Source organism: Dama dama, chromosome X, assembly GCF_033118175.1.
Source record: "Dama dama isolate Ldn47 chromosome X, ASM3311817v1, whole genome shotgun sequence".
NCBI lineage: Eukaryota > Metazoa > Chordata > Mammalia > Artiodactyla > Cervidae > Dama > Dama dama.
This window is the reverse complement of record NC_083714.1, coordinates 39,175,758-39,197,000: the sequence shown is the minus strand read 5'-3', so window position 1 is coordinate 39,197,000 and position 21,243 is coordinate 39,175,758. Positions and strand designations below refer to the sequence as shown.

The 21,243-nt window shown below is 40.7% G+C and overlaps 1 protein-coding gene across 1 annotated transcript; it reads left to right on the top strand.

The window, feature by feature from the left end:
• Positions 1-8,513: 8,513 nt before the first annotated feature.
• On the top strand, positions 8,514-21,043 carry ZNF75D (zinc finger protein 75D). Its single transcript, XM_061137873.1, has 6 exons — positions 8,514-8,784; positions 10,507-11,031; positions 12,212-12,401; positions 13,345-13,436; positions 13,767-13,893; positions 20,100-21,043. The coding sequence occupies exons 2-6, from the start codon at positions 10,585-10,587 to the stop codon at positions 20,807-20,809; spliced, it is 1,566 nt and encodes a 521-aa protein (XP_060993856.1). The 5' UTR covers positions 8,514-8,784; positions 10,507-10,584; the 3' UTR covers positions 20,810-21,043.
• Positions 21,044-21,243: the final 200 nt, after the last annotated feature.

Here is a 21,243-nt window from a genome sequence, read left to right as displayed (position 1 = left end):
GTTCCCACTGTAGTTCTCATCGTGAAAGCTGATTGGCATTCTAGCTTGTATATCAGTCTCTGGTGAGTATATCTTAATTTTTGACTCTTGCAAAAATGAGTTCATTACCCTGCAATATCAAGAACCAACCCTTAGTGGTAACCAAGCAGATTCTAATCAGAGATCTAGCTGCTTTTGGCTCACTCAAGTGTTCATAGTCAAACTGTTCCAAGTTGAATTTGTCTTTTCTAAAAACCCAAAATACCCTTCTTTTCTTTTTTGGTTCCCTATCTTGTGTGGTATCCAAAATCAGGAGTCGTCTCTGAGTTGGCTGTGTCCTTCTCCCCCATGCATCCTGTTAGTAAGACTCCACTTCCTGTTGTTTCTTGAATCCATCCCCCTATCAGCCTTGCTTTGGTTTAGATACAACTTATTTTGCTGTTGACTCTCTACAAGTTTCCTGTCACTGTCTACCCATTCCCAGGTTTTCAGCCCCACCCCAACCAATGCCAGTGTTCACCCTCCTTCTCCTAGATAATGTGCTTCAAGGAAACCATAAATATAGCCATTCCATTCTTCTCTCAATATCTTTGAACAAATCTCAAAGTTTAGGATTAAACTGCATCTCCAGAGCACCTCTGACCCCTTCTCGCTGATGCACATTGTGCACTGTGAGGTTTGTTTTCTTGCTCTCCAGAGAATAATGAGCTTAAAAGAGCACTTCATGTGCAGAAGGGCCTGAACTTGCTGTTTCTCACCAAACAGATTGCATTTCACAAACTTCATGACAATGATCAAAACACATGGAAGTTGAAAAATAATACAGAGAAACTGCATGTTCTCATCATCTATGAGCAATAAGTATCAACCCATAGTCAATCAGAATTGATCTCTGCCCCCTTCTCTTTCCTACCACCATGCAATTAATTCAAAATCAATCCTATATATCCTATATGAGTATGTACAGGAAATTGCTTTCAAAAGGTGAACTGGAAAGCCTTATGAATAACACTAAATAAGCAATTTTTGGATCTGTTGTATTCATCCGTTTTATCGGCTTGTGAGATAATTCAGACATCCCACATGCAGGAATAATGTTTTGAGTTTCAAGGTCCATGAATAATCACAGCCCTATAGGAAAAGAAACCTTTGCAGGTGACTCCAGCTGATGCAAGTGAGTGTACTAGGCCATGTGGTGTGGTGCATGATGGTGCTATATTGCATATCAGGTGGCTGTAAGAAGCCTATGTCAAGTCAATAGATGAGAGTCTTCCTGGCATATACTAGAGGAAGTGCATGCTCTCTTCATCTTTTTATTGCCTCCCTGATACTAGAAGACTAAATGCCCCACTGTGAGATACCAGGTCTCTCAAGCTGCCCTGCATAACTGGTGATTTCTGAGGCTTAACAATTCATTAAGGAAAGAAAGAGATTAGGTAAATAAATAGAAGGTAAATAAATAGATCCCTATGAGAAATTATCCTTTGGGCCACAACACAAAAGCCACACATACATATTTGAAGACTATAAGAATGTTTAAGGAAATCTCCTGACCCTGCTAAGGTAAGGCAGAATTAGAGTGATTGGTATGGTCCTATGCATGGTCACAGAAGAAGTCAGGAGGTTCTGACACTAAAAGTAAAGGAACAAAAGCAAAAAATAAGCAAGTGAGGCTATATTAAACTAAAAGGCCTCTGCCCAGCAAAGGAAACCATCAATGAAATGAAAAGGCAACTACTAAATGGGTGAAAATACTTGCATGTCATATATCTGATAAGGGGCTAATATCTATATCTATATCTATATCTACATCTACATCTATATATATATATATATATATATATATATATATATATATATATATGAACTTCCCTGGTGGCTCAGATGGTAAAGAATCTGCCTGCAACTCAGGACACCCAGGTTTGATCCCTGGGTAAGGAAGATCACCTGAAGGAAGAAATAAAATATATAAAAACCTCATACAACTCAAGAGCAGAAAAGTGAATAGTGCCATTAAAACTGGGCAGAGGATTTGAATAGAAATTTTCCCAAAGACATACAGATGACCAGTGTTAGTTGCTCAGTTGTGTCTGACTCTTTGCAGACTCCATGCACTGTAGCTGGCCAGGCTTCTCTGTCCATGGACTTCTCCAGGCAAGAATACTGGAGTGGGTTGCCATTCCCTTCTCCAGCAGATCTTCCCAACCTAAGGATCAAACCCAGGTCTCCCACATTGCAGGCAGATTCTTTACTTCTGAGCCACCAGGGAAACCCAGATGGCCAACAGGTACATTAAAAGATGCTCTCACCACTATTATTCAAGATAGTTTTGGAAGTCCTAGCTACAGCAATCAGAGAAGAAAAAGAAATAAAAGGAATCCAGATTGGATAAGAAGAAGTAAAGCTCTCACTGTTTGCAGATGACATACTATACATAGAAAACCCTAAAGATACTATCAGAAAATTACTAGAGCTAATCTGTGAATTTAGCAAAGTTGCAGGATACAAAATCAATACACAGAAATCACTTGCATCTCTATACACTAACAATGAAAAATCAGGAAAAGAAATTAAGGAATCAATCCTATTCACCATTGCAACAAAAAGAATAAAATATATAGGAATAAACCTACCTAAGGAGACAAAATAACTGTATCCTGTATACAGAAAATTATAAGACACTGATGAAAGAAATCAAAGATAAAAAACAGATGGAAAGATATTCCATGTTCCTGGGTAGGAATAATCAATATTGTGAAAATGATTATACTACCAAATGCAATATAACATATTCAATGTGATCCCTATCAAATTACCAATGGCATTTTTCACAGAACTAGAACAAAAATTTCACAGTTCATATGGAAACACAAATGACCCTGAAAACCCAAAGCAGTCTTGAGAAAGAAAAATGGAGCAGTAGGAATCAACCTTCCTGACTTCAGACAATACTACAAAGTTACAGTCATCAAGACAGCATGGTACTGGCACAAAAACAGAAATATAGACCAATGGAAAAAGACAGAAAGTCCAGAAATAAACTCATGCATCTATCCATACCTTATTTTTGACAAAGCAGGTAAAAATATACAATGGGGCAAAGATAGCCTCTTCAGTAAACGGTGCTGGGAAAACTGGACAGCTACATGTAAAAGAATGAAATTAGAACACTTTCTAACACCATACACAAAGATAAACTCAAAAAGGATTAAAGACCTACATGTAAGATCAGAAACTATAAAACTCTTAGAGGAAATCATAGGCAGAACACTTGATGACATAAATCAAAGCAAGATCTTCTATGATCCACCTCCTAGAGTAATAGAAATAAAAACAAAAGTAAACAAGTGAGACCTAATTAAACTTGAAAGCTTTTGCACAGCAAAGGAAACTATAAGCAAGGTGAAAAGAAAACCCTCAGAATGGGAGAAAATAATAGCAAATGAAACAACTGGCAGAGGATTAATTTCCAAAATATACAAGCAGCTCATACAACTCAATGCCAGAAAAATAAACACCCCAATCAAAAAGTGGGGAAAAGACCTAAACAGACATTTCTCCAAAGATATACAGATGGCTAATAAACACATGAGAAGATGCTCACTATTGCTTATTATTAGAAAAATGCACATCAAAACTACAATGAGATATCACCTCACACCAGTCAGAATGGCCATCATCAAAAAGTCTACAAACAATAAATGTGGAGAAAAAGGAACCCTCTTGTGCTGTTGGTGGGAATGTAAATTGATACAGCCACTATGGAAGATGTTATGGAGATTACTTAAAAAACTAGGAATAAAACCACCATATGACCAAGCAATCCCACTCATAGGCATACACCCTGAGGAAACCAAAATTGAAAAAGACACATGTACCCCACTGTTCATTGCAGCACTATTTACAATAGCTAGAACACGTAATAAACCTAGATGTCCATTGACAGATGAATGGATAAAGAAGTTGTGGTACATATACACAATGGAATATTACTCAGCCATAAAAGGTATGCATTTTAGTCAGTTCTAAAGAGGTGGATGAAACTAGAGCCTATCAGAGTGAAGTAAGTAGAAAAAGAAAGATAAATGTCATACACTAACACATATATCAAAAATGTCAAGGTCAAGAAGCAACAGTTAGAACTGTACATGGAATAATAGACTGGTTCCAAATGAAGAAAGGAGTATGTCAAGGCTGTATATTGTCACCCTGCTTATTTAACTTATATGCAGAGTACATCATGAGAAATGCCAGGCTGGATGAAGCACAAGCTGGAATCAAGATTGCTGGGAGAAATATCAATAACCTTAGATACGCAGATGACACCACCCTTATGGCAGAGGGCGAGGAAGAACTAAAGAGCCTCTTGATAAAAGTGAAAGAGGAGAGTGAAAAAGCTGGCTTAAAACTCAACATTCAGGAAACCAAGCTCATGGCATCTGGTCCCATCACTTCATGGCAAATAGATGGGGAAACAATGGACACAGTGACAGACTTTGTTTTCTTGGGCTCCAAAATCACTGCAGATGGTGACTGCAGCCATGAAATTAAAAGACACTTGGTCCTTGGAAGAAAAGCTATGACCAACCTAGACAGCATATTAAAAAGCAGAGACATTCCTTTGCCAACAAAGGTCTGTCTAGTCAAGGCTATTGTTTTTCCAGTGGTCATGTATGGATGTGAGAGTTGGACTATAAAGAAAGCTGAGCACTGAAGAATTGATGCTTTTGAACTGTGGTGTTGGAGGAGACTCTTCAGAGTCTCTTGGACTGGAAGGAGATTCAACCAGTCAATCCTAAAGGAAGTCAGTCCTGAATATTCATTGCCTGATGCTGAAGCTGAAACTCCAATACTTTGGCCACCCAGTGCAAAAACTGACTCATTGGAAAACACCCTGATGCTGGGAAAGATTGAAGGTGGGAGGAGAAGGGGACGACAGAGGATGAGATGGTTGGATGGCATCACCGACTCGATGGACACCAATTTGAGTAAGCTCCAGGAGTTGATGATGGACAAGGAAGCCTGGCGTGCTGTAGTCCATGGGATCGCAAAGAGTCGGACACGACTGAGCAATTGAACGGAATGCATATAAATGAAATCTAGAACGACGGTAACAAAGAATTTATTTGCAGGACAGCAGTGGAGAAACAGAGAACAGACTAATGGACACAGGGAAAGGGGAGGAGAGGCTGAAATGTATGGAGAGAGTAACATGGAAACTTAAAGTACCATATGTAAAATAGATATCCAATGGGAATTTGCTGTATGTTTCAGGGAAATCAAACAGGCTCTCAGTTTGAGACCCACAGCCTAGAGGGATGGGATGGGGAGGGAGATAGGAGGGAGGTTCAAGAAGTAGGGGACATATATATACCTATGGCTGATTCATTTTGAGGTTTGACAGAAAACAACAAAATTCTGTAAAGCAGTTATCTTTTAATTAAAACATAAATAAAAAGGGAAAAAAATGCACTGTGCTGTTAACCATCAGGGAAATGTAAACCAAAATGATAATGTGATATCACCTCACACTTGTTAGAATGGCCATTATGAAAAAGATGAGCTATAACAAGTATTGACAGAAATGTGAAGAAATATGAACCTTCCCACACCACTGGTGGAAATGTAATTGGTGCAGTCACTATGGAAAACAATATGGATGTTCCTCAGAAACAAACAAAAAAATAGAGTTACCATACGATCCAGCAATTCCACTCCTGGGAACATATCAAAAAAGAAAAAGAAAAATGCTAGCTTGAAAAGATACATGCAAGCCCTTTCCCAAGTGTCTTGGAGGAGACAAACCCAGTTGGTAGAAGAATTTGTAAAATACTTATGTTTTTCAGTAAGATATGTATGTTGAAAAAGCTCCCACTTGCAGATGTTATTATTTGTGATGACTACAAGCACGATGGGTGAAGATGTGGCTCTGCGTGGGCATCACACCAGGTACCGAGTGGGACTCTGGGCTCAGTAATCTGGGCATTGATGAGGGGTGGTGGGTGACGGGGGGGGGGGTCTCCAGGCTGGAATTGAAGTTCTCCCCTTGTTAAGGTAAGAAAGGTGGTAGGTAATCTGACACCTTCCTATGTGAAGTGATCCTTTTGCCTACTACATGAGGGCCACAATACATGTTCAGATACTGTGGGGGTATTGGGCAGTTCCTGCTAGAGTGACGCAAAGTTAGGGTGACCAGCACGGTTCTGCAGAACATCAGTGCAGAAGTCACAGGGAACAAAACTGGAACTAGTGAGCATGCTGTTTCTCTCTGGGTAAGATGGTAATTGATGTGAATGGTGAGTCTCAGAAGGATGTACCCTCTCCCCACTGCAGCCACTGTAATAGCCCCCATACAGATCTTGTGATGTCACCAAACTGATGTTGCTCCTACTTGGAATGTTTCCCTTGAAGCTGGAGCAAAGAGGAGGCCCATATAATTGCTCTTAGGCACTAAAAAGGCATTCCAACAGGGGTCTTCACCTAGTCCCCAATTCAGCCCCCCTTCTGGTAAGCTTTCACTAGTGGTAAAGAACCCGTCTGCCAATGCAGGAGATGTAAGACACACGGGTTCCATCCCTGGGTCGGGAAGATCCCCTGGAAGAGGACATGGTAACCCACTCCAGTATTCTTGCTTCCACCTATAAAGTTGTTTGCTGCTCAGGATTGCATCTTGATTCCTTGGATGACTGAAAGTTGAAGTGTTTAGAGGAAAGAAAATCATTTTTACACAGATTTTACATAGTTTCTCTTTTTTCACTTAGTGTTTCAAACGTATTAGCCAAAACATAACTATGGATGGGATCTGGGTGTTATGGATTTAAATTATAAGTAAATTATAAACCTTTAATTATGTAGAGTTTAAAACAGAAAACATGGGTCAATGTATGCTTAAACCACTAATCATATTAATAATATATAATGAAATTTAAGTGAATTAAAACCTGTCTTCCTGCAGTCTATAGTCATTAAAAAAATTTTTTTTCTTTTCTTTGAAGCATATAAGCATATAAGCCATAGTAGGTTATAAGGAAAACTGAAGAGATCATTATACTTATTTCCATATTCATTCTCAATGGCTAACTGTATAATCGAATTTCTATTGAAGACAATTATAAGGAATAACTTTGTGCAGATTAATATTAAATTTCACATGGTTTAAAAATCTTACTATTTAACAAAGAGGAAAAAGAAGAGAAAAAGAAAATGCCTTTCTCTGACCATCCTCATTGGTTATTGACTCAGCTGAAAGGTAACCCTGGGAATTATCCAGAAGCAACAATACTCTGATTTCTTTTCCATTGTCATAAAACATTCGGTTGAAAACGCCTGACCTCAGGAACACAGCTTTGAAAGAATCACTCTGAAAACGACTCCCTGGTGAAGCAAACATCTTTACTAGTTTTACAATCACAGATAATGCACTGTGTCCTCTCACAGTTTTGGGCAGCTTTGCTCTGCAAATAAGGATTAACCTTGTCTTTTGAGCGTAATCTTAGTTTGCAAGTTAAAAGGCGGACACGCGCTCCTTGTTTATTTTCCTCTTTGTCATGCAGATCTCTGGTATCCTTGCAAGGGTAGTTTCTCACACTGATTTTTCACACTGACGTCAGTTTTATCTCCACTGTACAACTGAGCTACACATAGTTTCTCCTCTTCGATTCTTATAGATAACCTTTGTCCAAATGACTCAATACTAGGTAAACAACGAAAATTTGGAGACACTGAAACCCGAGATATCCGGGTTCTTAGAAAGATGCCTTCTCCAAAGAACTATGCTAAGCACTACAGGATGTGTAAGATCCTGTAAGTATAAGATGAAACAAGATTCCCGTCCTTCAGGGAAGCACAATACAGTAGCCAAAGGATGGGGTATGACAACAGGAGACCTAAACCAGTCTAAAATCTGCCACCTGTAATCCACGTGACTCTGCAGACGCCACGTCCTATAACTGAATTTCTTTATATGTCGAAGAGAAATATAAATGGAAGGGACACCATGAGGTTAAAACCTACCTAACAAGAATAAATAATAACAGTTGGGAAGCACGTGCCTGCAAACCAGAAAAGGATTTTTAAAATATCAGGGACTGAGGCTCCTGATCCAGCGAGGGGTCTGGCCAGGAGGACCAAAAGCCTCTTAACTCGAGTCCTGGGACAAGCCTAGTGACGACTTTCGGAGATAGGGGTCCTAACCAGGGGAACTTCCCAGTAGAAAAGGCCACCGGCTGTTGGAACGTGATGTAGCAGTAATCTGGACATAAGACACGCAGCAAGTCGGGGGGTCCGAGATCACGGCGCTGGGCGTCAGCCGGCTACAATGCTCGCAGGAGACAGCCTCCTTTGCGGCACCGCTAGGACTCCCGTGAACCCGAGACTCGGTGATCTGAACGGTCTTTTTTTTTTTTTTTTTGCATCCGGGGCTGAACCCAGGATGGGGCGGACCTGCGAGACAGTTCCGGACTCGCGCGTCTGCGACTCCGCAGGTGGAGGGAGGGCGGTGATGGGCGTGGCTGTCACGTAGCCACCGGAAGCGCATACTTCCTTTTCCGGCCGGCGCCCGGCCCACAGCACGAGACCCCAAAATGGCGAGCCGGGGCACGGTCTCAAGGCGCTAGAGGCATCGCGCCGGGAACTGAACTCCCAAGGCCCGTGCGCTCCCGGGGCCTGGCGCCTTCCCGACATCATCCCCGGGGGCGCGGGAATCCGGACCTGCCTTCTTCCCCGCGACGGCGTGAGGTGTGGTGACTTCATAGCCGAGCCCAGAAAGAGGGAAGTGGTGTCCACGGAAGCCAGAGCTGGGTGGAGGTAATCGAGAACCTGATTTTCCTTCTGGGTTTGGTCAGGAGACCCCCGAGAGATACCGAGAGATACCCTTAGAAATACCTCACGTGCCAGCTGCGTTGTGGTGAGCGAGGATGGGGGGAAGGGCGGAAGTTAGCCGGGGCGCAGCCTTTTCGTTTTCGCTGTGGCTTCTTTGCCGGGCGGCGGGTCGGTCTGAGAACCGGCGGGACCTGTTCTTGAGGAGGCCGGTACTCAAGGCCACCTACAGCCACATCTAACCTCCGGAAGCAAACTTTTGTACAGTGTGTGCAAATAAACCCCAGGGATGCTGCTGAAGTAGACTCGGAAGCTGCTGGTGTGTTGAGAGCTTTTGGTACTTTCGACCGAGAAGGTGTAGGTGGGGCATAGGGCAATAAGGCCTACCAGTGCACCCAGCGAAACTTGCCCGTTTCTGCTGGCTTATGAGCATATTACTGGGGAAAGTGAAAGTCGCTCAGTTGTGTCCAACTCTTTTCGAATACAGCGCATGGAATTCTTCAGGCCAGAATACTGGAGTGGGTAGCGTTTCCCTTCTCCAGCAGATCTTCCCGGCCTAGGAATCGAACTGGGGTCTCCTGCATTGCAGGCGGATTCTTTACTAACTGAGCTATCAGGGAAGCTCCAAGAAAGGGGTCATTTCAGCCTCCAAGACATTAGTTTCTGCTGACAGAGAAATGCAGGAAGTGTCCCTGTACCTCCTGAGCCTAGATAGGCAGCAGGAACCAACCATTTGTTTGAATACCTGTGGCTTCCTTGAAAGAGCTTTGTTGTTGTTTCTCTTGGGTAACCTCTGAGAAAATCAGACTCTCAAGGCCATCATCAGCCTTGCTTAAAAATCTCTATGACCCTGAGGAAATGTAAAGTCAAGACAAGGGTTACCTTTTCTAGGACCTTTCTTGTCTCTGAAGAACCTTAATCGTCACTATTTCTCCTTTTTTTTTTTTAAACAGTGTGACGTTTGGATATCTTGTAAACAAAGCCAGCTGTCAGTTTTTCTAGTAAAGTGAGCAGAAATTTTCATACATAGGTAGAAAGGGGCACAGTGACCATTATAAGTGTTCCCAGGAGGTGCCAAAGAAGCAATGTTTATGCCATCTGATAGCTTAATGGGGGGAAACTTGCTGAAAGGAATAAGGTTACTTTTTCTCTAATTCTTTTCTGATCTGGGTGTCTCAGTTTCCCTTCCAGTATTAATATGATGGAAAACAGAATATAGATGTTCCATAAAGCAAAGGAATCAGTCTGCATAAGAAGATGAAGGGACAGAGAAGTTGTCCCTCATCTCATGGAAGATAAGAAACTGGAATGATCTATTAAAATGTAGAGAAAGTAAAATACCCCTGTTTGTAAAGGTGGGACAGGAAGTACACGGATTAAGTATTGGATAACATCAAAGCTTCTTTTAGCAAATGCATGCAAGTTTTTTCATCCATCAACCTTAAAGAAAAAGTGATGAACTAACATTTGTCTTTCCAGAGCTGTAAATTTGTTTCAAAGTTGGGTAACAAAGGAAAGGGTGAAGACATGTCCTGAGTCTTGAGTCTTCAGAAGTGGCAGTTAATTTTAAAGAGGAGGCAGAACAGTTGCTTTCTGTTCCTTCTTTTCTGATAACTTTCTGTTCCTCCTTCTCTGATAACTATAAATAGTAAATGTGTGTCATGTGGCTTTCTTCTTGATGTGTACTTTTTTTTTCCTCCCCTCTCTCAGTGCCCTTGGGGAGAAGATCCACTCATTGGTTTTGTACCAAGCCTGACAAGGCCTCAGTTATCAGGTGGCCCCAAGAGGATGTCACACGTAGGAGAAAAACAGTTCCTAGAGCAAATAATGATGAGCCATGTGAAGGCGAATGCATGCTTGTACCCACATGTGGAGGTTTTGCAGGGGACTAAGAGGTCTGTGAAAGAGAGTTCCAATCAGAGTAAGAAATCCAGCCCACAGATGGGCAGTCTTAGTCCTGAGAGTGCTCGCCAGCACTTCCGGAGCTTCTGTTATCATGATGCACCTGGACCGTGTGAGGCTGTCAGCCAACTGCAGGAATTATGCTGTCAGTGGCTGAGGCCAGAGATCCACTCAAAAGAGCAAATCTTGGAATTGCTGGTGCTGGAGCAGTTCCTGGACGTTCTGCCCAGTCATATCCAGAACTGGGTGCAGAAGTATCATCCACAGAGCGTCAAAGAGGCTGTGGCCCTGGTAGACCGCTTTCAGAGAGAATCTGGTGGAATAAGCAATGAGGTGAGCAGAAAGATTCCTTACATGTACACTGTGAAAGAGGGTGAAAGTGGGGGGCAGTAATTGGAGAATGAGATGGATTAAGTCACTCTACTGTTGTTCCTTTAGAATAACTAAGTGCAGTCTGAAATCACAGACTTGCAGTGACAGCTTCCAGGTTTGGGAGTTCCGGAGAGTCTTTTCCTGGCCCTAGAAAAAAAATGCATTTTGCCCTCTTTAGGGCCAGGGTGAATTGAAGGTGGTGGGCCTGGCCTAGCATGGCCAAGGAGACAGGACTTAGCAGCCAAGAAATAAAAGGCAAGAAAATGCTAGGAAGGGAGGAAAAAAACTTTGAATGCAGGGTTTTAAAGGTCAAAGGCAGGAGAGGGTAGCAGCCAAAGTATAAATCAAACCTTTCTGGGGAGACTGCAAAGAAAGAGAAGAAATGGAAAGAGAAAAGGGAAACAAGGATCGGAAAGAAGAAAAAAGCTAACAGAGAAATGGAGAAAATCTGAATACTGAGGGGTGGTGCTCTCTGGGCTGGGAACACACATCTAAGGGCCAGGAGAAAAGAGCCTCCATGGCCTTCCTTCATGCTTTGCCTTGGCCTTGCTGGTGAGTGGGTAACCAGGTCTGCCCTGGGGAGGTGGCAGCATACTTTCTCTCCTTGAGAGCCCACCTTGAGGAGCACAAGTGTCTTATACACCTGAAGTGTATGGAGGAAAGTTGAATCCAGCTCTTCCCCCAATTTTTTCCTCTGCTGCATCCCCTTTCTCCATGAAATTGTTCCCTTGACGTGGGAGGATTGGAAAATCTGACAGAAAACCCTTTTTAATTCATTTTCTTATTCTTTAGAGAAAACTAGAAAATAAAAGCCCCCTAAATCAAGGATCCAGGTCTAGAAAGCAAGAGAGTGGAGGCAGTGAGAGAACAGGCAGCCTGCCCCTACCCTGCTCTTGGCGTGAGCCGTGGCTGTCCGAGGAGGTGTAGAGGCCAGCAACAATCATAGCTTCTCTCATTTTAATCTGATTTTCCCCGATCATGTGTACAGTTCCTTGTGAGAAAATCATGGCACAATATCTCTTCATTTTTAAAAATTACTTCCTTACACACTCCCCAAACCTGGACTCTACTCTTGTTTGTTCTTCCATCACCACCCCAAAACCAAAAGTTCTTTGCTAATGAGGAGGGGGATTATTTCTAGGTCACAGCCCATGAACTGGGAAGGGACACAGAGCTCTTGGAAGGAACAGCAGTGGCCCCAGGCTTTAAGTGGAAGCCAGCAGAGCCCCAACCAACGGGTTTGTTCCAGAAAGAATGTTGGAATATATACCAGATACTGCAAGATCCGGGCTGGAATACTCACAAAGAAACCCAGCCTGTGTATGAAAGAGGTAAGGAGTTTCATCATAATTATCTTCTCTTGGGAGCTGTGATAGTAATTGGTTCAGGTAGCATGTCATGGGAATTTTCCAGGTGCCCAGTCATGCTTTCAGTTAGGATATCTTTCTAGTGGGAGTACAGTAGGTCAGTGGTGGGTGAAGGTGAAGGTCCTTCTGGGGTACAGAAGCATCCAAACCACAGAACGCTGGTATTCATAATGTGGACCTTTCTCTATAGAAATATGAGAGGAGAGAAGAAGGTAGAGCAGGGACAAGTGGGGTCATTTCACCGTTAGAAGTTAGAGGAGAAATTGGGATCAGAAATGGGCTGTCAGTGGCAGAATGGGAAGAGAATTGTACACCAGGAAAAAAGTAATGAAATCTCCCATGTTTCCCACCATACACTGGAGGACCCGAGGTTTTAATTTTCAAACACCCCTAATGCTTGCCCAGCTCAGTCAACAGTTTCTTTAATGACAGGAAAAACAATGGATTTCCTTTTATTTAATGGAAGCAGTGAAAGTGAAGTCACTCAGTCATGTCCGACTGTTTGCGACCCCATGGACCCATCAGGCTCCTCCGTCCATGGGATTCTCCAGGCAAGAATACTGGAGTGGGTTGCCATTTCCTTCTCCAGGGGATCTTCCCAACCCAGGGATCGAACCCAGGTCTCCCACATTGCAGGCAGACGCTTTAACCTCTGAGCCAGCAGGGAAGCCCTATTTAATTTAATGAAAACTGGGAACCAATTCTATGGAGTGGTGGCTTTTTGGTTCTAATTTACAAGGCGAAGGCCACTTTTGGTGTACATGTGTGAGTGTGCGCTCATGCGTGCGCACACACACATGTGAAGGTGAGCTGTCTTTACTGAAGGAGTCCTAAACTGTAGAAGTTGTTTTGGGGTATTCATAAACAGAAAATATTTATATTTTTTCTGGCTCCTTCTCTCCCACAGCTGTGCCTGCTGAAGAGAGTCTAACCTTTTGTGAGCAGAAAAGCACCCCAAGCTGGAAGACGGCATCTGAGCTCACCTTGCCTGAGTCTCAGGTGAGCTCTACTTTACAAGCTTTTTCAGGCAGCCTGAATGTGGCCTTGTCTGCTTTTCTCTGCTGCCCATGATCCTACCTTGCACAGCAGGTGCTCTGAGGCACATTAGCCCCAGATGTTCCTTAGGCAGCTAGGATTGGTGCTGTGGGATTGGGGCACCTCCCAAGCTGTGTACTGATCTCTTTGGCACCTTTTCTGTCATCTCACTTTTTTTCCCTTGAATCTTCCCTTAACTTTTTTGGTAACTGGCCTCCCATGTAATTCAGAGATGAGTGATAGGACGGCTTCTGTTGTAGCGAGTACTGAACTACAACTTACTCTCTTCTTTAGACGCAGTTGACATTTGAAGATGTGGCCTTGTCTTTTTCCAAGGAAGAATGGCAAATAATGGACCCTAATCAGAAGACCCTCTACATTGATGTAATGCAGGAAATCTATGAGACTGTCACCTCTCTAGGTAAAGAGTCTTCTTTTCCTTTGTATAGCAATTGAGCAATCTGTTACATCCTCAGTTCATGGAAAATGCACCCCTGTGAGAGTGTCCCAGTGTCCCAGCAGTGGGTTGGTTCTCAGCTTGATGGTGTGAGGGAAAGGGAAGGCAGATGCAGATCACCTGGAGAGCTTTTTACAAATACACATCTTTTTCCTAAGTAGACTGCTTGATCTATCATACTCTTGCCCTACCCTGCAAGCCCACTCTTTGCAGATCTTTTCCATGTCAATAGCAAACACACTTTACCCAGTTGTTCAGGCCCCAAACCTCTCAGTTATCCTTTTTTCCAGTCCTTTTGTTATACCCTACCCCCCGCCCCCCAGCCAATCAGTCAGCAAGTACTCTTAGCTCTGTCTTCAAAATAGGTCCTGAATACAACCATGTCTCAACCTCTTCTGCTCTTACATCCTGGTCTCAGCCGCCTCATCTCTAACTAGGTCTGCTGGAATACCACAGGACTCCCAGTCCCACGACATTTCCATGTGTCCTTAGGTTTAGTTCCTAGTTTCCTCATTGCACATCCACCCACAGCCATAGTAGAATATAAAGAAGATAACTGAGTTTAAGATTCTGCCCATTTAAATGTTTGGAGTAAATAAAAGTATAGTTATTCGCTTTTTCTGAAAGTAGTCTGGAATTTAGATGGCAGTCCATGACCTCCAAGTTTTATTCTCAGAGCATTATCATTGCACCCTAAACTTAAAGTGATATGTTTAGCACAAGGGCAAGAACCATAGACCCAACGTCCCTAAGAGTTCAAGGACATTCTTGGAGAGTCTCTTTGAGGTAAATGTACATATAGGAAGAGGAGAAAATTCCTTAATAGGAGCCTTTATAAGGGCTTAACATTTTTAAGATTTTGTTCCTATATATTTTTAAAAATTAACCTCTTTATTGAGTTATTTGTAGATTCACATGCATATTTAAAATGTAATACAAAGAACCCATATACACTTTACCCATTTTCCCTCAATGATAACTTTTGCAAAAGTATATAATGTCACAACCAGGATAATAAAATGGGTACAGTCCACTGACTTTATTCATATTTCCATTTTTCCTTGTATTCATTTGTGAGTGTGTATGTATTTAGTTCTATAAGGTTTTATCACATGTGGAGGTTTGTATATTCACCACACCAATCAAGATACATTACCACAAGGATCCTTCCTGTTGCCCTTTTATCAATATAACAACACACACTTCCCTCCCACACCCTACCTCATCACCAACCTATGCCAACCACTGATCTGCTTACAGTTTTTAAATTTTGCCATTTCAGAAATATATGATTAGAGTCATAAAATACGTAGCTTTGGGAGATTAACTTTTCTCCTTCACAGTAATTCCCTGGAAATTCATCTAAGTTATTGTGTGTATCAGTAGTTCATTCATTTTTACTGCTGAGAAGCATTTCATAATATTGATAAACCACAATTTGTTTAACCATTCATCCATTGAAAGATATTTTTGCTGTCTTCAGTCTTGGGCTATTGCAAATAAAGCTGCCATGAATCCTGTACAGAATTTTGTGTAGAGACAGTAAATTTTCATTCCTCTGGGATAGAGAGCGAAAGAGTGAAATTGCTGTTTCATATGGTAATTAGATGTTTAATGCTAAACTGTTTTTCAGAGTGACTGCATCATTTTACCTTCCTAGCCAGCAATGGATGTGATCCAGTTTCTCTACATTCTTGCCATTGTTTAATATTATTACCATTAAAAAAATTTTTTTGGCCTTCTGTTAAGTATGTAATGTTATCTCATTGTGGCTTGGACTAGCATTTCGCTAATAGCTAATGATGTTGTAGTTTTTCATGTGCTTATTTGCCATCTTTATATTGTCTTCAGTGAAACGGCCTTTGCCATGGTTTTCATTAGGTTGTTTTTTAACTGTTGAATTTTGAGAGTTCTTTTATAGATTGTAGTGCTTTCTTGGATATATGGTTTGCAAGTAGTTTCCCCAAGTCTGTATATTTTTCTTTTTATCCTCTTCCCATGGGTTTCTACAAAGTTTTTTATTTTGATGCCCAATTTTTCATTTGTTTTTTTACCGATGTTATTTTTGGTATCAGGGCTAGCCATAGATCCCTAAAATTTTCTATGTTTTTCCTAAAAGTTTTTTAAATTTGCATTTAAGTCTGTGATTCATATTGAGTCGATTCTATATAAGATACGAAATTTAGGTTGAAGCTCATTTGTTTTTTTGCCTATGTAGGTCCAGTTGCTTCAGCCTTGTTTATTGAAAAGGCTGGCCTTCCTCCATTGAATTGCTTTTGCACTTTTGTCAAAATCTATTGGGCATACTTGTATATCTGTTTTGTTCCATCGAGTTATGTGTCTGTCCCTCTGCCAATATCACACTGTCTTGATTACTGTAGCTATACAATATAGAAAGCCTAAATCAGAGTCTTTCTTCCTACTTTATTCTTTTGTCAAGATAAATTTTATTTTAAGCTATGCTAGGGCCTCTCCCTTTCCATGTAAATTTTAGAATAAGCTTACCTATAAGAAACTTTTTTGGAATTTTGCTAGAAATTACATTAAACTGTATGTTAATTTGAGGAGGATTGATACCTTTACTGTGTTGATTTTTCCAAACAATGAACACAGTATGTTTGTTCAAGTTTTCTTTGATTTCTTTCATCATTTAAAAAATTTTATTTATTTATTTTGGCTGCACTGGGTCTTTATTGTGGTGTGCAGGCTTCTCCAGTTACAGCTCGAGGGCTCTCTCTAGTTGCAGCTACTAGCTTCATTGCCCAGGGGCATGTGGGATTTTAGTTCCCCAACCAGGGATCAAACCTGAGTTCCCTGCATTGGAAGGTGGATTCTTAACCACTGGACCACCAGGGAAGTCCCATTACCAACTTTTTGATAGAGAAAAAAATTTATTTTATTTATGTTTTTGTTGGAGTATAGTTGTTCATCTACTTTTTATAATTTTCAGTGTGCGGATCCTCTGCATGTTTGCCAAGTATATGCAGAAGCATTTAATTTTCATTGGCACAACTGTAAATGGTATTATTTTAAATTTATGTTAAAACAAATGTTCACTGTTTTTGTATAGGTATGCCTCTAATTTTATGTTTTATTTTATCCTGTGACCCTACTGAACTTGCTTATTAGTTCTAAGAAGGTTTTTTTTTTTGGTAAATTTCTTGGGATTATTATACATAGTCACATAATCTATAGTGCTTTCTATTTATTTATTTTTTTACCTTGTTGCAATAGCTCCAACTTCTGGTACAGTGTTGAATAAGAATCGTGAGAGCAAACATCCTTGCCTTCTTCCCAATTTTATCATGGAAACGTTACGTCTTTCACTATTACATGTGATGTTAGTGCAGGGTTTTTTTTTTCCATTTATTTTTATTAGTTGGAGGCTAATTACTTAACAATATTGTAGTGGTTTTTGTCATACATTGACTTGAATTAGCCATAGATTTACACGTATTCCCCATCCTGATCCCCCCTCCCACCTCCCTCTCCACCCGATCCCTCTGGGTCTTCCCAGTGCACCAGGCCCGAGCACTTGTCTCATGCATCCAACCTGGGCTGGTGATCTGTTTCACCATAGATAATATACATGTTTCGATGCTGTTCTCTTGAAACATCCCACCCTCACCTTCTCCCATAGAGTGCAAAAGTCTGTTCTGTACATTTGTGTCTCTTTTTCTGTTTTGCATATAGGGTTATCATTACCATCTTTCTAAATTCCATATACATGTGTTAGTATACTGTAATGGTCTTTATCTTTCTGGCTTACTTCACTCTGTATAATGGGCTCTAGTTTCATCCATCTCATTAGAACTGATTCAAATGAATTCTTTTTAATGGCTGAGTAATATTCCATGGTGTATATGTACCACAGCTTCCTTATCCATTCGTCTGCTGATGGGCATCTAGGCTGCTTCCATGTCCTGGCTATTATAAACAGTGCTGTGATGAACATCGGGGTGTAGTGCAGGGTTTTTATTGATACTTTATCAAGTTGATATAATTCCTAACTTTCCTAGTGTTTTTATTTATTTTTGGCTGTGCTGGGTCTTTGTTGAAGCACTCAGGATCTTTAGTTGAAGCATGTGAACTCTTAGTTGTGGCATGCAAATTCTTAGTGTCATTTCAGAATCTAGTTCCCTGACCAGAAATTGAACCTGGGCCCCTTGTATTGGGAATGTGGAGTCTTAGCCACTGGTCCACCAGGGAAGTCCCTCTTGAGTTTTTTTTTTTATCATTAATGGATGTAGGGTTTGTCAAATACTTTTCTGTGTCAGTTAATGGGATTATGATCTTTCAAAGCTTGTTGATATATGGTGGATTATGTTGATTGATTTCAAATATCGAAATCCTATGTGATCATGGTATATAATGCTTACATATTGTTACATTCAGATTGCCAATATTTTGTTGAGGATTTTTGTGTTGAAGTTCATGGGAGATGTTAGTCTGTAGTTTTCTTTTTTAGTACTGTCTTTGTGTGATTTTGTTATCAGGGTAATTACTGGCCTTGTGAAATGATTTGGGTAATATTACTTTTTCTTTTCTGGAAGAGATGATACAAAAGTAGTGTTAATTGTATAGATATTTTGTAGAATCCTCCAGTAACACTATATGAACCTGGAGATGTCTGTTTTGGCAGCTTTTTAATTATGAATTCAATTTTTAATTTTCAGAGTGCTATTCGGATTATCTATTTCACACTGGTTGAATTCTGGTAGTTTGTAGATTTTGAGAAATTCACCCATTTTCCCCTAACTTTTAAACTTTGTGAACGTAAGTTGGTTATAGTATTCCCTTATTATCTCTTTAATTGCTGCAGAATGTGTAGTGATAGACCCAATTTCCTTCCTGATATGGATGGTTTGCATCTTCTTTCATTTTTGCCTAAGTTAATACAGGTTTATCAATTTCATTAATTTTTTGAGGGGCAAGTTTTTTGTTTAATTTCTGCTGTGATCTTTATTATTCCTTTCTTCAACTTTTATTTTCCTTTTTTTTCTAGTTTTTTGAGGTAGAAACTTAGATTATTTATTTGAGAGCTTTCCTCTTTTCTGTTGTATGCCTTTAGGGCTATATATTTTCCTCTTGAGCATTCCTATAGCTGCATTCCACATATTTTGATATAATTTCATTTTCATTTAATTATGTATTTTTACATTTCCCTTGAGACTTTCTCTTTGAATCATGGATTATTTAGAAGTATATTTCCATTTGTTTCCATATATTTTAGATTTTTCTATTGTCTTTCTGGTTTTGATTACCAATCTGATTCCATTTTTGTCAGATTGTCTTTTCTCACTCAAGTTGTGATTTTTTTTTTTTTTTGGTTGTAGGTGTGCTGTGTGACTTATTTCTTTGTATCCTGATCATTTTGTCTATTATGTTAGAGTCTGGGTCCTATTTAAATATTTTAATGGGCAGTCACTCTGTTTTAGTTTAGCATTTAAGTTCTTTCCTACTTTGTAGAATACTTGTCTCGTGACAGCTTAATTTTCAGAGCTTTTATGGTATTATTTTGGTCTCCTTGATTTGTGTGGTACTGCTGGGATTCCTATGTGCTCCTGCTCATGCTGCCACCAAGAGTGAGGAATGAGGAAGATCTTTACTTAGGCTAGAGTGTCTCTCAGTGGGAATCTCTGACTCATAGGGATGAAGAAGCTTCCTGGGGCAGGCTGCTAGTGGCTGGTTAGCGAGGTCTGTCTTGCTAGTTCTGCATGACAAATCTGATGTCTCTGACTGGAGTTCTGATGTTGTCAGAAGGTTTCCCATTTCAGATTGGGGATGGAGTAAGCCTATTCAGGTAGCGTTCTGTTGCTCAGTTGAGATTTAGAAAACACTAGATCTGGGTTGCCTACATTTTTGGATGTGGGGATGTAAGATACCTACTGTGTTACTCTTCTAGTCCTGGGGTCCCAAACCATTTTGCCTTCCTCTTACCACTTTTTAGAATTCTCTGTTCATTGTATCTTGCATTCTTGAATGGATTTGTTGTTGTGCCCAGCAAGGAGGACCAGGGAGAAATGGGTCTGTGCCATTTTGTCCAGATTTGACCAAAAATCCCTTGTTCCTGTATTTTTTAAAAGCTATCAGCATTGATTTTTCTTTCCATGTCTACAGTTTTCTTATTCTGGGGAACAGATGGCTGATTCTTCTGTTTATTCCAACAGGGTTAAAGCTCAAAAATGACACTGGAAATGACCAACCTGTATCTCTTTCTACATCAGAAATACAACCATCAGGATGCAAAGTATTAAGAAAGGCCAGAATGAAAGTTGCTCAGACAACAGAGGGCAATGAAAATCACGGTGGTACATGCAGGGTACGGAAACGACATCGTGCTTTTCCAGGGAGGAAAAGAAAGAAACTTAAAACTTGTAAACAAGGGCTTCCAAAACCTGTGGATCTTCATGGGAAGGGCTATGCGGGAGAGAAACCTTTTAAATGTCAGGAATGTGGAAAAAGCTTTAGAGTTAGCTCTGACCTTATTAAACACCAGAGAATTCACACTGAAGAGAAGCCCTATAAATGTCAACAATGTGATAAGCGGTTTAGATGGAGTTCAGATCTTAATAAGCACTTATTGGCACACCAAGGAATTAAACCATATAGATGCTCATGGTGTGGAAAAAGCTTTAGTCATAATACAAATCTACACACACACCTAAGAATTCACACTGGAGAGAAGCCCTTTAAATGTTATGAATGTGGGAAAAGATTCATTCAGAACTCCCACCTTATTAAACACCAGAGAACCCATACAGGTGAGCAGCCTTATACTTGTAGCATATGCAGGAGAAATTTTAGCAGGCGGTCAAGCCTTCTTAGACACCAGAAACTCCACGGGAAAAGGGAATCATGTCCAGTGTCTCCAGTCTGAGGAAAGTCACCATTTAGAGCTAGATCCTGGATGTGATGAAAGAATGCATAATGTTGAGGTAGCCAATGATAGGAATCTGTCATCAACAATGTTTTTAGGAGGGGCATACGGGATGTTTCACAAAAAGGAATCTAAACTCTCTCTTTTATGCAGCATTGTATCTTCAGTGCCTACCACCAATACCTGGAAAATTCTTTATAAATAAAAGAATGGAATCATTCTTGTATATCTGAAGTTACCTGTTTGTATCTGTCTGGTTACTCAGCCTCCCCATCCTCCATGATCTAAATTCTTCAGGTATCAGGCACTCAGCAAATAATGATGGCGGGGAATCCTCCCATTCTTTCATAGGAAAGATGGATCATAAGAGTATTCAGTTTCTCTGAAGGGAGCTCAGAATGAATTACTAAATTTGAGGCAGTATCCGTGGCTAT

Excerpts from the sequence above, each read along its gene's own strand:
- ZNF75D (XM_061137873.1), top strand. The coding sequence starts at position 10,585 with ATGTCACACGTAGGAGAAAAACAGTTCCTAGAGCAAATAATGATGAGC. Across the intron at positions 11,032-12,211 it reads CTGGTGGAATAAGCAATGAG|GTCACAGCCCATGAACTGGG; the intron begins GTGAGCAGAAAG and ends GATTATTTCTAG. Across the intron at positions 13,437-13,766 it reads TCACCTTGCCTGAGTCTCAG|ACGCAGTTGACATTTGAAGA; the intron begins GTGAGCTCTACT and ends TCTCTTCTTTAG.